The sequence below is a fragment of the Callionymus lyra genome, chromosome 12 (genome assembly GCF_982586985.1).
Source record: "Callionymus lyra chromosome 12, fCalLyr1.hap1.1, whole genome shotgun sequence".
Classification (NCBI taxonomy): domain Eukaryota; kingdom Metazoa; phylum Chordata; class Actinopteri; order Syngnathiformes; family Callionymidae; genus Callionymus; species Callionymus lyra.
The window spans coordinates 2,492,897-2,505,935 of NC_141829.1; the positions used below are offsets into that span (position 1 = coordinate 2,492,897).

Here is a 13,039-nt window from a genome sequence, read left to right on the forward strand (position 1 = left end):
GCTGATTAGATCCGAGGCCAGCAGCTGACATCTTACTGACATCTTTACTCAATATGTTACTTTCAAACGTCTCGTCTGCATCACAGTCAGCAGGTCACTTACGTTCCAGAAGAAACATAAGACAATAAATTCAATTTTATTTAAATTCAATTTTTTTTTTTTATATAAATATGTATTAAATTATTCCTCATAGTCTTTTCTCTTCCTTTCATTTCTTTCCTCTTGCTTGCACTGCCAGGACTGTTTGTCATGTGTGAGCTTCATCCAATCATATTTGAGCTTGACGTGTTGCCAGAAGAAATCTACCTTCAGGCCTTCAGTCGTTTCAGGCTCTTGTGCATTGAAATCAACGGCAGCCGAAAGATGGTGTTAACTCACCAGTGAAGAACTCACATTTCTCCTTCAAACTCTTCACTGGCTGCCAGTTTCTTTCAGGATCATTTTAAAATTCTGGTTCTTACTTTCAGATCTATTCATGGTCAGACCTTCCATCAGTGATCTGATCCAGCCTTACACCCCAGCTCGGGCTCTGAGGTCTGTGGATCAGAATCTACTGATGGTTCCTGAACTTCGGGACCAGAGGAGAGAAATCCTTCCAGACTGTTGCTCCTCAGCTTTGGAACCATCTCTGTGTTTGATGATCTACTGACTCCTTCAAGAAACATCTCTGTGTTTGATGATCTACTGACTCCTTCAAGAAACATCTCTGTGTTTGATGATCTACTGACTCCTTCAAGAAACATCTCTGTGTTTGATGATCTACTGACTCCTTCAAGAAACATCTGTGTTTGATGATCTACTGACTCCTTCAAGAAACATCTGTGTTTGATGATCTACTGACTCCTTCAAGAAACATGTGTGTTTGATGATCTACTGACTCCTTCAAGAAACATCTCTGTGTTTGATGATCTACTGACTCCTTCAAGAAACATCTGTGTTTGATGATCTACTGACTCCTTCAAGAAACATCTGTGTTTGATGATCTACTGACTCCTTCAAGAAACATCTGTGTTTGATGATCTACTGACTCCTTTAAGAAACATCTGTGTTTGATGATCTACTGACTCCTTCAAGAAACATCTCTGTGTTTGATGATCTACTGACTCCTTCAAGAAACATCTGTGTTTGATGATCTACTGACTCCTTCTAGAAACATATGTGTTTGATGATCTACTGACTCCTTCAAGAAACATCTGTGTTTGATGATCTACTGACTCCTTTAAGAAACATCTGTGTTTGATGATCTACTGACTCCTTCAAGAAACATGTGTGTTTGATGATCTACTGACTCCTTCAAGAAACATCTGTGTTTGATGATCTACTGACTCCTTTAAGAAACATCTGTGTTTGATGATCTACTGACTCCTTCAAGAAACATCTGTGTTTGATGATCTACTGACTCCTTCAAGAAACATCTTAAGACTTGCTTTTCCTTGATTCTCTGAGACTCTTGTGTTTGTCTTAGTGTTATCTTGACCTTTAAAATATATATTTTATTGAGTATTGTTTGGATTGTTTAAGCGCTTTGTGACCCTGGTCTGGAAAAGCGTCTACAAATATTACTTACTTACTGAGAGTAGGGAAATATTGAAAGTGTGTGTGTGTACTTAAGAGTGTAAACACTATCAGTGTAACAGGCAGCTACACTTGCTGTGATCTTGTCCTGACCATGTGACTCTGCTTCCCTCCAGGATCTCTGACTCCATGCCTGTACAGGTTCCCAGATCCTGGACTCAGCAGCAGCTCGTGTGCATTAGGCCATGGTTTCTCTTCACTGCCCTCGGCTCTGCTGCTCACCGATGAGGTCCCGGGGGGCCCCGTCATGGGGGACCTGAAGACCGACGCACAGAGGAAGAACCTGCACGACCTGGAAGACGTTCCTTCCATGGACTCGCCACAGATCAGAGAGTTGGAGATGTTCGCCAACGACTTCAAGCTCCGCAGGATCAAACTGGGTAAAGATCTGGACCATGTTTAACTCCTGCATCATGTGACCTCAGTCACACGCGTGTTTTAACTCCTGCATCATGTGACCTCAGGTTACACGCGTGTTTTAACTCCTGCATCATGTGACCTCAGTTACATGCGTGTTTTAACTCCTGCATCATGTGACCTCAGTCACACGTGTGTTTTAACTCCTGCATCATGTGACCTCAGGTTACACGCGTGTTTTAACTCCTGCATCATGTGACCTCAGTTACATGCGTGTTTTAACTCCTGCATCATGTGACCTCAGTTACACACGTGTTTTAACTCCTGCATCATGTGACCTCAGTTACACACGTGTTTTAACTCCTGCATCATGTGACCTCAGGTTACACGCATGTTTTAACTCCTGCATCATGTGACCTCAGGTTACACGCGTGTTTTAACTCCTGCATCATGTGACCTCAGTCACAGACGTGTTTTAACTCCTGCATCATGTGACCTCAGTCACACACGTGTTTTAACTCCTGCATCATGTGACCTCAGGTTACGCGCGTGTTTTAACTCCTGCATTATGTGACCTCAGTCACACACGTGTTTTAACTCCTGCATCATGTGACCTCAGTCACTGACGTGTTTTAACTCCTGTATCATGTGACTTCAGTCACACACGTGTTTTAACTCCTGCATCGTGTGACCTCAGTTACACGCGTGTTTTAACTCCTGCATCATGTGACCTTAGCCACACGCGTGTTTTAAGTCCTGCATCATGTGACCTCAGTTACACACGTGTTTTAACTCCTGCATCATGTGACCTCAGGTTACACGTGTGTTTTAACTCCTGCATCATGTGACCTCAGTTACATGCGTGTTTTAACTCCTGCATCATGTGACCTCAGGTTACACGTGTGTTTTAACTCCTGCATCATGTGACCTCAGGTTACACGTGTGTTTTAACTCCTGCATCATGTGACCTCAGGTTACACGTGTGTTATAACTCCTGCATCATGTGACCTCAGGTTACACGTGTGTTATAACTCCTGCATCATGTGACCTCAGGTTACATGCGTGTTTTAACTCCTGCATCATGGGACCTCAGTTACACGCGTGTTTTAACTCCTGCATCATGTGACCTCAGGTTACACGCGTGTTTTAACTCCTGCATCATGTGACCTCAGTCACTGACGTGTTTTAACTCCTGTATCATGTGACCTCAGTCACACACGTGTTTTAACTCCTGCATCGTGTGACCTCAGTTACACGCGTGTTTTAACTCCTGCATCATGTGACCTTAGCCACACACGTGTTTTAACTCCTGCATCATGTGACCTCAGTCACACACGTGTTTTAACTCCTGCATCGTGTGACCTCAGTTACACGCGTGTTTTAACTCTTGCATCATGTGACTTCAGTCACACACGTGGTTTAACTCCTGCATCATGTGACCTCAGGTTACACACGTGTTTTAACTTCTGCATCATGTGACCTCAGTTACACGCGTGTTTTAACTCCTGCATCATGTGAGCTCAGGTTACACGCATGTTTTAACTCCTGCATCATGTGACCTCAGTCACACACGTGTTTTAACTTCTGCATCATGTGACCTCAGTTACACGCGTGTTTTAACTCCTGCATCATGTGAGCTCAGGTTACACGCATGTTTTAACTCCTGCATCATGTGACCTCAGTCGCACACGTGTTTTAACTCCTGCATCATGTGACCTCAGGTCACACACGTGTTTTAACTCCTGCATCATTTGACCTCAGTTACACTCGTGTTTTAACTCCTGCATCATGTGACCTCAGGTTACACACGTGTTTTAACTCCTGCATCATGTGACCTCAGGTTACACGTGTGTTTTAACTCCTGCATCATGTGACCTCAGGTTACACGCGTGTTTTAACTCCTGCATCATGTGACCTCAGGTCACACACGTGTTTTAACTCCTGCATCATGTGACCTCAGGTTACCTGGTGTTTTAACTCCTGCATCATGTGACCTCAGGTTACACGCGTGTTTTAACTCCTGCTTCATGTGACCTCAGGTGACACGCGTGTTTTAACTCCTGCATCATGTGACCTCAGTCACACACGTGTTTTAACTCCTGCATCATGTGACCTCAGGTTACACGCGTGTTTTAACTCCTGCATCATGTGACCTCAGTTACACGCGTGTTTTAACTCCTGCATCATGTGACCTCAGGTTACACTCGTGTTATAACTCCTGCATCATGTGACCTCAGGTTACACGCGTGTTTTAACTCCTGCATCATGTGACCTCAGGTTACACGTGTGTTATAACTCCTGCATCATGTGACCTCAGGTTACACATGTGTTATAACTCCTGCATCATGTGACCTCAGGTTACACGCGTGTTTTAACTCCTGCATCATGTGACCTCAGGTTACACGTGTGTTATAACTCCTGCATCATGTGACCTCAGGTTACACGCGTGTTATAACTCCTGCATCATGTGACCTCAGGTTACACGCGTGTTTTAACTCCTGCATCATGTGACCTCAGGTTACACGCGTGTTTTAACTCCTGCATCATGTGACCTCAGTCACACACGTGTTTTAACTCCTGCATCATGTGACGTCAGTCACTGACGTGTTTTAACTCCTGTATCATGTGACCTCAGTCACACACGTGTTTTAACTCCTGCATCATGTGACCTCAGTTACACGCGTGTTTTAACTCCTGCATCATGTGACCTTAGCCACACGCGTGTTTTAACTCCTGCATCATGTGACCTCAGTTACATGCGTGTTTTAACTCCTGCATCATGTGACCTCAGGTTACACGTGTGTTTTAACTCCTGCATCATGTGACCTCAGGTTACACGTGTGTTTTAACTCCTGCATCATGTGACCTCAGGTTACACGTGTGTTATAACTCCTGCATCATGTGACCTCAGGTTACACGTGTGTTATAACTCCTGCATCATGTGACCTCAAGTTACATGCGTGTTTTAACTCCTGCATCATGGGACCTCAGTTACACGTGTGTTTTAACTCCTGCATCATGTGACCTCAGGTTACACGCGTGTTTTAACTCCTGCATCATGTGACCTCAGTCACTGACGTGTTTTAACTCCTGTATCATGTGACCTCAGTCACACACGTGTTTTAACTCCTGCATCGTGTGACCTCAGTTACACGCGTGTTTTAACTCCTGCATCATGTGACCTTAGCCACACACGTGTTTTAACTCCTGCATCATGTGACCTCAGTCACACACGTGTTTTAACTCCTGCATCGTGTGACCTCAGTTACACGCGTGTTTTAACTCTTGCATCATGTGACTTCAGTCACACACGTGGTTTAACTCCTGCATCATGTGACCTCAGGTTACACACGTGTTTTAACTTCTGCATCATGTGACCTCAGTTACACGCGTGTTTTAACTCTTGCATCATGTGAGCTCAGGTTACACGCATGTTTTAACTCCTGCATCATGTGACCTCAGTCACACACGTGTTTTAACTTCTGCATCATGTGACCTCAGTTACACGCGTGTTTTAACTCCTGCATCATGTGAGCTCAGGTTACACGCATGTTTTAACTCCTGCATCATGTGACCTCAGTCGCACACGTGTTTTAACTCCTGCATCATGTGACCTCAGGTCACACACGTGTTTTAACTCCTGCATCATTTGACCTCAGTTACACACGTGTTTTAACTCCTGCATCATGTGACCTCAGGTTACACGCGTGTTTTAACTCCTGCATCATGTGACCTCAGGTTACACGTGTGTTTTAACTCCTGCATCATGTGACCTCAGGTTACACGTGTGTTATAACTCCTGCATCATGTGACCTCAGGTTACACGCGTGTTTTAACTCCTGCATCATGTGACCTCAGGTTACACGCGTGTTTTAACTCCTGCATCATGTGACCTCAGGTCACACACGTGTTTTAACTCCTGCATCATGTGACCTCAGGTTACCTGGTGTTTTAACTCCTGCATCATGTGACCTCAGGTTACACGCGTGTTTTAACTCCTGCTTCATGTGACCTCAGGTGACACGCGTGTTTTAACTCCTGCATCATGTGACCTCAGTCACACACGTGTTTTAACTCCTGCATCATGTGACCTCAGGTTACACGCGTGTTTTAACTCCTGCATCATGTGACCTCAGTTACACGCGTGTTTTAACTCCTGCATCATGTGACCTCAGGTTACACTCGTGTTATAACTCCTGCATCATGTGACCTCAGGTTACACGCGTGTTTTAACTCCTGCATCATGTGACCTCAGGTTACACGTGTGTTATAACTCCTGCATCATGTGACCTCAGGTTACACGTGTGTTATAACTCCTGCATCATGTGACCTCAGGTTACACGCGTGTTTTAACTCCTGCATCATGTGACCTCAGGTTACACGTGTGTTATAACTCCTGCATCATGTGACCTCAGGTTACACGCGTGTTATAACTCCTGCATCATGTGACCTCAGGTTACACGCGTGTTTTAACTCCTGCATCATGTGACCTCAGGTTACACGCGTGTTTTAACTCCTGCATCATGTGACCTCAGTCACACACGTGTTTTAACTCCTGCATCATGTGACCTCAGGTTACACGCGTGTTTTAACTCCTGCATCATGTGACCTCAGGTTACACGTGTGTTTTAACTCCTGCATCATGTGACCTCAGGTTACACGCGTGTTTTAACTCCTGCATCATGTGACCTCAGGTTACACGCGTGTTTTAACTCCTGCATCATGTGACCTCAGGTTACACACGTGTTTTAACTCCTGCATCATGTGACCTCAGGTTACATGCGTGTTTTAACTCCTGCATCATGTGACCTCAGGTTACACGTGTGTTTTAACTCCTGCATCATGTGACCTCAGGTTACACGCGTGTTTTAACTCCTGCATCATGTGACCTCAGGTTACACGCGTGTTTTAACTCCTGCATCATGTGACCTCAGTCACACACGTGTTTTAACTCCTGCATCATGTGACCTCAGGTCACACGCGTGTTTTAACTCCTGCATCATGTGACCTCAGGTTACACGCGTGTTTTAACTCCCGCATCATGTGACCTCAGGTTACATACATGTTTTAACTCCTGCATCATGTGACCTCAGTTACACGCGTGTTTTAACTCCTGCATCATGTGACCTCAGGTTACACCCGTGTTTTAACTCCTGCATCATGTGACCACAGGTTACACGCGTGTTTTAATTCCTGCATCATGTGACCTCAGGTTACACGTGTGTTTTAACTCCTGCATCATGTGACCTCAGGTTACACGCGTGTTTTAACTCCTGCATCATGTGACCTCAGGTTACACGCGTGTTTTAACTCCTGCATCATGTGACCTCAGGTTACACGCGTGTTTTAACTCCTGCATCATGTGACCTCAGGTTACACGCGTGTTTTAACTCCTGCATCATGTGACCTCAGGTTACACGTGTGTTTTAACTCCTGCATCATGTGACCTCAGGTTACACGTGTGTTTTAACTCCTGCATCATGTGACCTCAGGTTACACGCGTGTTTTAACTCCTGCATCATGTGACCTCAGTAACACGCGTGTTTTAACTCCTGCATCATGTGACCTCAGGTTACATACATGTTTTAACTCCTGCATCATGTGACCTCAGTTACACGCGTGTTATAACTCCTGCATCATGTGACCTCAGGTTACACGCATGTTTTAACTCCTGCTTCATGTGACCTCAGGTTACACGCGTGTTTTAACTCCTGCTTCATGTGACCTCAGGTTACACGCGTGTTTTAACTCCTGCATCATGTGACCTCAGGTTACACGCGTGTTTTAACTCCTGCATCATGTGACCTCAGTTACACGCGTGTTTTAACTCCTGCATCATGTGACCTCAGGTTACACGCGTGTTTTAACTCCTGCATCATGTGACCTCAGGTTACATACATGTTTTAACTTCTGCATCATGTGACCTCAGTTGCACGCGTGTTTTAACTCCTGCATCATGTGACCTCAGGTTACATACATGTTTTAACTTCTGCATCATGTGACCTCAGTTGCACGCGTGTTTTAACTCCTGCATCATGTGACCTCAGTTACATAAGTGTTTTAACTCCTGCATCATGTGACCTCAGGTTACATACGTGTTTTAACTCCTGCATCATATGACCTCAGGTTACACGCGTGTTTTAACTCCTGCATCATGTGACCTCAGTCACACACGTGTTTTAACTCCTGCATCATGTGACCTCAGGTCACACGCGTGTTTTAACTCCTGCATCATGTGACCTGTTACACGCATGTTTTAACTCCTGCATCATGTGACCTCAGTTACACGCGTGTTTTAACTCCTGCATCATGTGACCTCAGTTACACGCGTGTTTTAACTCCTGCATCATGTGACCTCAGGTCACACGCGTGTTTTAACTCCTGCATCATGTGACCTCAGGTTACATACGTGTTTTAACTCCTGCATCATGTGACCTCAGGTTACACGCGTGTTTTAACTCCTGCATCATGTGACCTCAGTTACACGCGTGTGTTTACTCCTGCATCATGTGACCTCAGGTTACACGCGTGTTTTAACTCCTGCATCATGTGACCTCAGGTTACACGCGTGTTTTAACTCCTGCATCATGTGACCTCAGGTTACATGCGTGTTTTAACTCCTGCATCATGTGACCTCAGGTTACACGCGTGTTTTAACTCCTGCATCATGTGACCTCAGGTTACACGCGTGTTTTAACTCCTGCATCATGTGACCTCAGGTTACACGCGTGTTTTAACTCCTGCATCATGTGACCTCAGGTTACACGCGTGTTTTAACTCCTGCATCATGTGACCTCAGGTTACACGCGTGTTTTAACTCCTGCATCATGTGACCTCAGTTACACGCGTGTGTTTACTCCTGCATCATGTGACCTCAGGTTACACGCGTGTTTTAACTCCTGCATCATGTGACCTCAGGTTACACGCGTGTTTTAACTCCTGCATCATGTGACCTCAGGTTACATGCGTGTTTTAACTCCTGCATCATGTGACCTCAGGTTACACGCGTGTTTTAACTCCTGCATCATGTGACCTCAGGTTACACGCGTGTTTTAACTCCTGCATCATATGACCTCAGGTTACACACGTGTTTTAACTCCTGCATCATGTGACCTCAGGTTACACGCGTGTTTTAACTCCTGCATCATATGACCTCAGGTTACACACGTGTTTTAACTCCTGCATCATATGACCTCAGGTTACACACGTGTTTTAACTCCTGCATCATGTGACCTCAGGTTACACGCGTGTTTTAACTCCTGCATCATGTGACCTCAGGTTACACGCGTGTTTTAACTCCTGCATCATGTGACCTCAGGTTACACGCGTGTTTTAACTCCTGCATCATGTGACCTCAGTTACACGCGTGTTTTAACTCCTGCATCATGTGACCTCAGTCACACGCGTGTTTTAACTCCTGCATCATGTGACCTCAGGTTACACGCAGACTAACGTGGGCGAGGCGCTCGCTGCGGTGCACGGCTCTGAGTTCAGTCAAACCACCATCTGTCGCTTCGAGAACCTGCAGCTGAGCTTCAAGAACGCCTGTAAACTCAAAACCATCCTCTCCAAGTGGCTGGACGAGGCCGAGCTGGCGGGCGGTGAGTGCTGCTGCTGACGCACACAATATACACACAATACACACACAATATACACACAATATGTAGAAACTATTTTATTATATTGTACATTATTTTAAAAATCAAATCGATAAACATCATGGTTTCATAGAACACAGGTTTCTGCGATTATTAAAAGGGGGAAATAACTTACACTGATCCGACACTAGGTGGCGGCAGAAACAAACGCACATAATTACTTTAACAATAGTTTTTTATGGCCCTTTGACTGTATTAATGTGATCATATACAAACTAACCATTATATTGTCATTATTCATTACTAGTTTAACTTTAACTACGATCATAGGGTTTAAGGACTTTTATCCTGCGTTTCTTTCTCATTTTTGTGAGTATTTACAGCCCCTTAAAATATTTCAATGAATTAAAAAAAGTGCTTTTAAATCACTTTTTAAAATAAAATTAATACTCAATACAATTACATTTCATCATATTAAGCTTAATTTCATTAGATTTGTTTTAACCTTTATCCTCATTATATTTAGTGTTTTTGTTCATGTATATATTTTTGCTTATGGCTCCTGAGGAAATGTATTTGTCCACCAGTGGTGTATCTTAATTTATATGTCTTCACTGATTGTTTCTAATAATAATAATTATAACAGTTTTATTTATATCTCTTCACTAGATTATTTCTGATAATAACAATAATAATAATAATAATAATAACAGTTTTATTCATATCTCTTCACTAGATTGTTTCTGATAATAATAATAATAATAATAACAGTTTTATTCATATCTCTTCACTAGATTGTTTCTGATAATAACAATAATAATAATAATTATAAGTTTTATTTATATCTCTTCACTAGATTGTTTATGATAATAACAATAATAATAATAATAATAATAATAACAGTTTTATTTATATCTCTTCACTAGATTGTTTATGATAATAACAATAATAACAATAATAATAATAATAATTATAACAGTTTTATTTATATCTCTTCACTAGATTGTTTCTGATAATAACAATAATAATAATAATAATAATAACAGTTTTATTTATATCTCTTCACTAGATTGTTTCTGATAATAACAATAATAATAATAATAATAACAGTTTTATTTATATGTCTTCACTAGATTGTTTCTGATAATAACAATAATAATAATAATAATAACAGTTTTATTTATATCTCTTCACTAGATTGTTTCTGATAATAACAATAATAATAATAATTATAACAGTTTTATTTATATTTCTTCACTAGATTGTTTCTGATAATAACAATAATAATAATAATAATAACAGTTTTATTTATATCTCTTCACTAGATTGTTTCTGATAATAACAATAATAATAATAATAATAACAGTTGTATTTATATCTCTTCACTAGATTGTTTCTGATAATAACAATAATAATAATAATAATAATAACAGTTTTATTTATATCTCTTCACTAGATTGTTTCTGATAATAACAATAATAATAATAATAATAATAATAATTATAACAGTTTTATTTATATCTCTTCACTAGATTGTTTCTGATAATAACAATAATAATAATAATTATAACAGTTTTATTTATATTTCTTCACTAGATTGTTTCTGATCATAACAATAATAATAATAATAATAACAGTTTTATTTATATGTCTTCACTAGATTGTTTCTGATAATAACAATAATAATAATAATAATAATAATAATAATTATAACAGTTTTATTTATATGTCTTCACTAGATTGTTTCTGATAATAACAATAATAATAATAATTATAACAGTTTTATTTATATCTCTTCACTAGATTGTTTCTGATAATAATAATAATAATAACAGTTTTATTTATATTTCTTCACTAGATTGTTTCTGATAATAACAATAATAATAATAATAATAACAGTTTTATTTATATGTCTTCACTAGATTGTTTCTGATAATAACAATAATAATAATAATTATAACAGTTTTATTTATATCTCTTCACTAGATTGTTTATGATAATAACAATAATAATAATAATTATAACAGTTTTATTTATATCTCTTCACTAGATTGTATCTGATAATAACAATAATAATAATAATAATAATAATTATAACAGTTTTATTTATATCTCTTCACTAGATTGTATCTGATAATAACAATAATAATAATAATAATAATAATAATAACAGTTTTATTTATATCTCTTCACTAGATTGTATCTGATAATAACAATAATAATAATAATAATAATAATAGTCTGTGTTATTAAAGGTTTTTAATTTCACAGTTTAAAACTAATGTAAAGATAATTTATTCAAATCAATTCATGAATCAGTTTTTCTCATTTGATCATAATATTCAAACCACATTTTAACTACATTTAAAAGTTCAAGTATTTTTACTGATATTGGTAGAAAAAAAATCATTTAAAACTTCAACAGTTCAACCTTTTCTTGATCAGAAACTATGAAGAATGAATGTTTTTCTTCTTCACTGCAGCCTTGAACAACGACAAGATAGGAATGAACGAGAGGAAGAGGAAGAGAAGGACGACCATCAGGTGAGTGTGTGGTTGTTGTGTTACTGACTCACTGTTGTTGTGTTACTGACTCACTGTTATTGTGTTACTGACTCACTGTTGTGTTGTTGTGTTACTGACTCACTGTTATTGTGTTACTGACTCACTGTTGTGTTGTTGTTTTACTGACTCACTGTTGTGTTGTTGTGTTACTGACTTACTGTTGTGTTGTGTTACTGACTCACTGTTGTTGTGTGACTGACTCACTGTTGTGTTGTTGTGTTACTGACTCCCAGTTGTGTTGTTGTGTTACTGACTCACAGTTGTGTTGTTGTGTTACTGACTCACTGTTATTGTGTTACTGACTCACAGTTGTGTTGTTGTGTTACTGACTCCCAGTTGTGTTGTTGTGTTACTGACTCACAGTTGTGTTGTTGTGTTACTGACTCACTGTTATTGTGTTACTGACTCACAGTTGTGTTGTTGTGTTACTGACTCACTGTTGTGTTGTTGTGTTACTGACTCACTGTTATTGTGTTACTGACTCCCAGTTGTGTTGTTGTGTGTCCATCAGTCTGGGGGCCAAGGAGGCTCTGGAGCTCAGCTTCGTGGACAAGAGCAAACCGTCCTCTCAGGAGATCACCAGGATGGCGAAGGGTCTGCACCTGGAGAAGGAGGTGGTCCGGGTCTGGTTCTGCAACCGGCGGCAGCGACAGAAGAGGGTGAAGACCAGCCTCAAGCTCAGCTCTTGTCTCTCCAAACTCAGCCCGAACTGCATCACACAGATGAACAAACACATGTCGTGATCCAGGGATCCTCAAGGAACACACGTGACCTTCGAGTGACGTCAGCACGAACGTTCGGTGCATTAAAGAAGGAAGTCGTTGATGCTCGCTGGACGCTAGAGGGCAGTGTTTCTCACTAACACGCTCTTATGCTGGTCATAATCTTCTTTTTCTTATGCTTGATACTTGTGGTGAAGCTTTTCCCAGCTCCTCAGGGCAAGA

At 40.6% G+C, this 13,039-nt stretch overlaps 1 protein-coding gene across 1 annotated transcript in view; it reads left to right on the forward strand.

Moving 5' to 3' along the window:
* The window catches only part of pou1f1 (POU class 1 homeobox 1), a 24,547-nt gene extending 11,709 nt beyond the window's left edge, over window positions 1–12,838 (forward strand). The window contains exons 3-6 of the mRNA XM_087804541.1: window positions 1,692–1,955; window positions 9,369–9,533; window positions 12,014–12,074; window positions 12,607–12,838. Of these exons, the coding sequence (XP_087660667.1) occupies window positions 1,692–1,955; window positions 9,369–9,533; window positions 12,014–12,074; window positions 12,607–12,838 (722 nt within the window). The remainder of the gene's footprint in view (window positions 1–1,691; window positions 1,956–9,368; window positions 9,534–12,013; window positions 12,075–12,606) is intronic.
* Window positions 12,839–13,039: the final 201 nt, after the last annotated feature.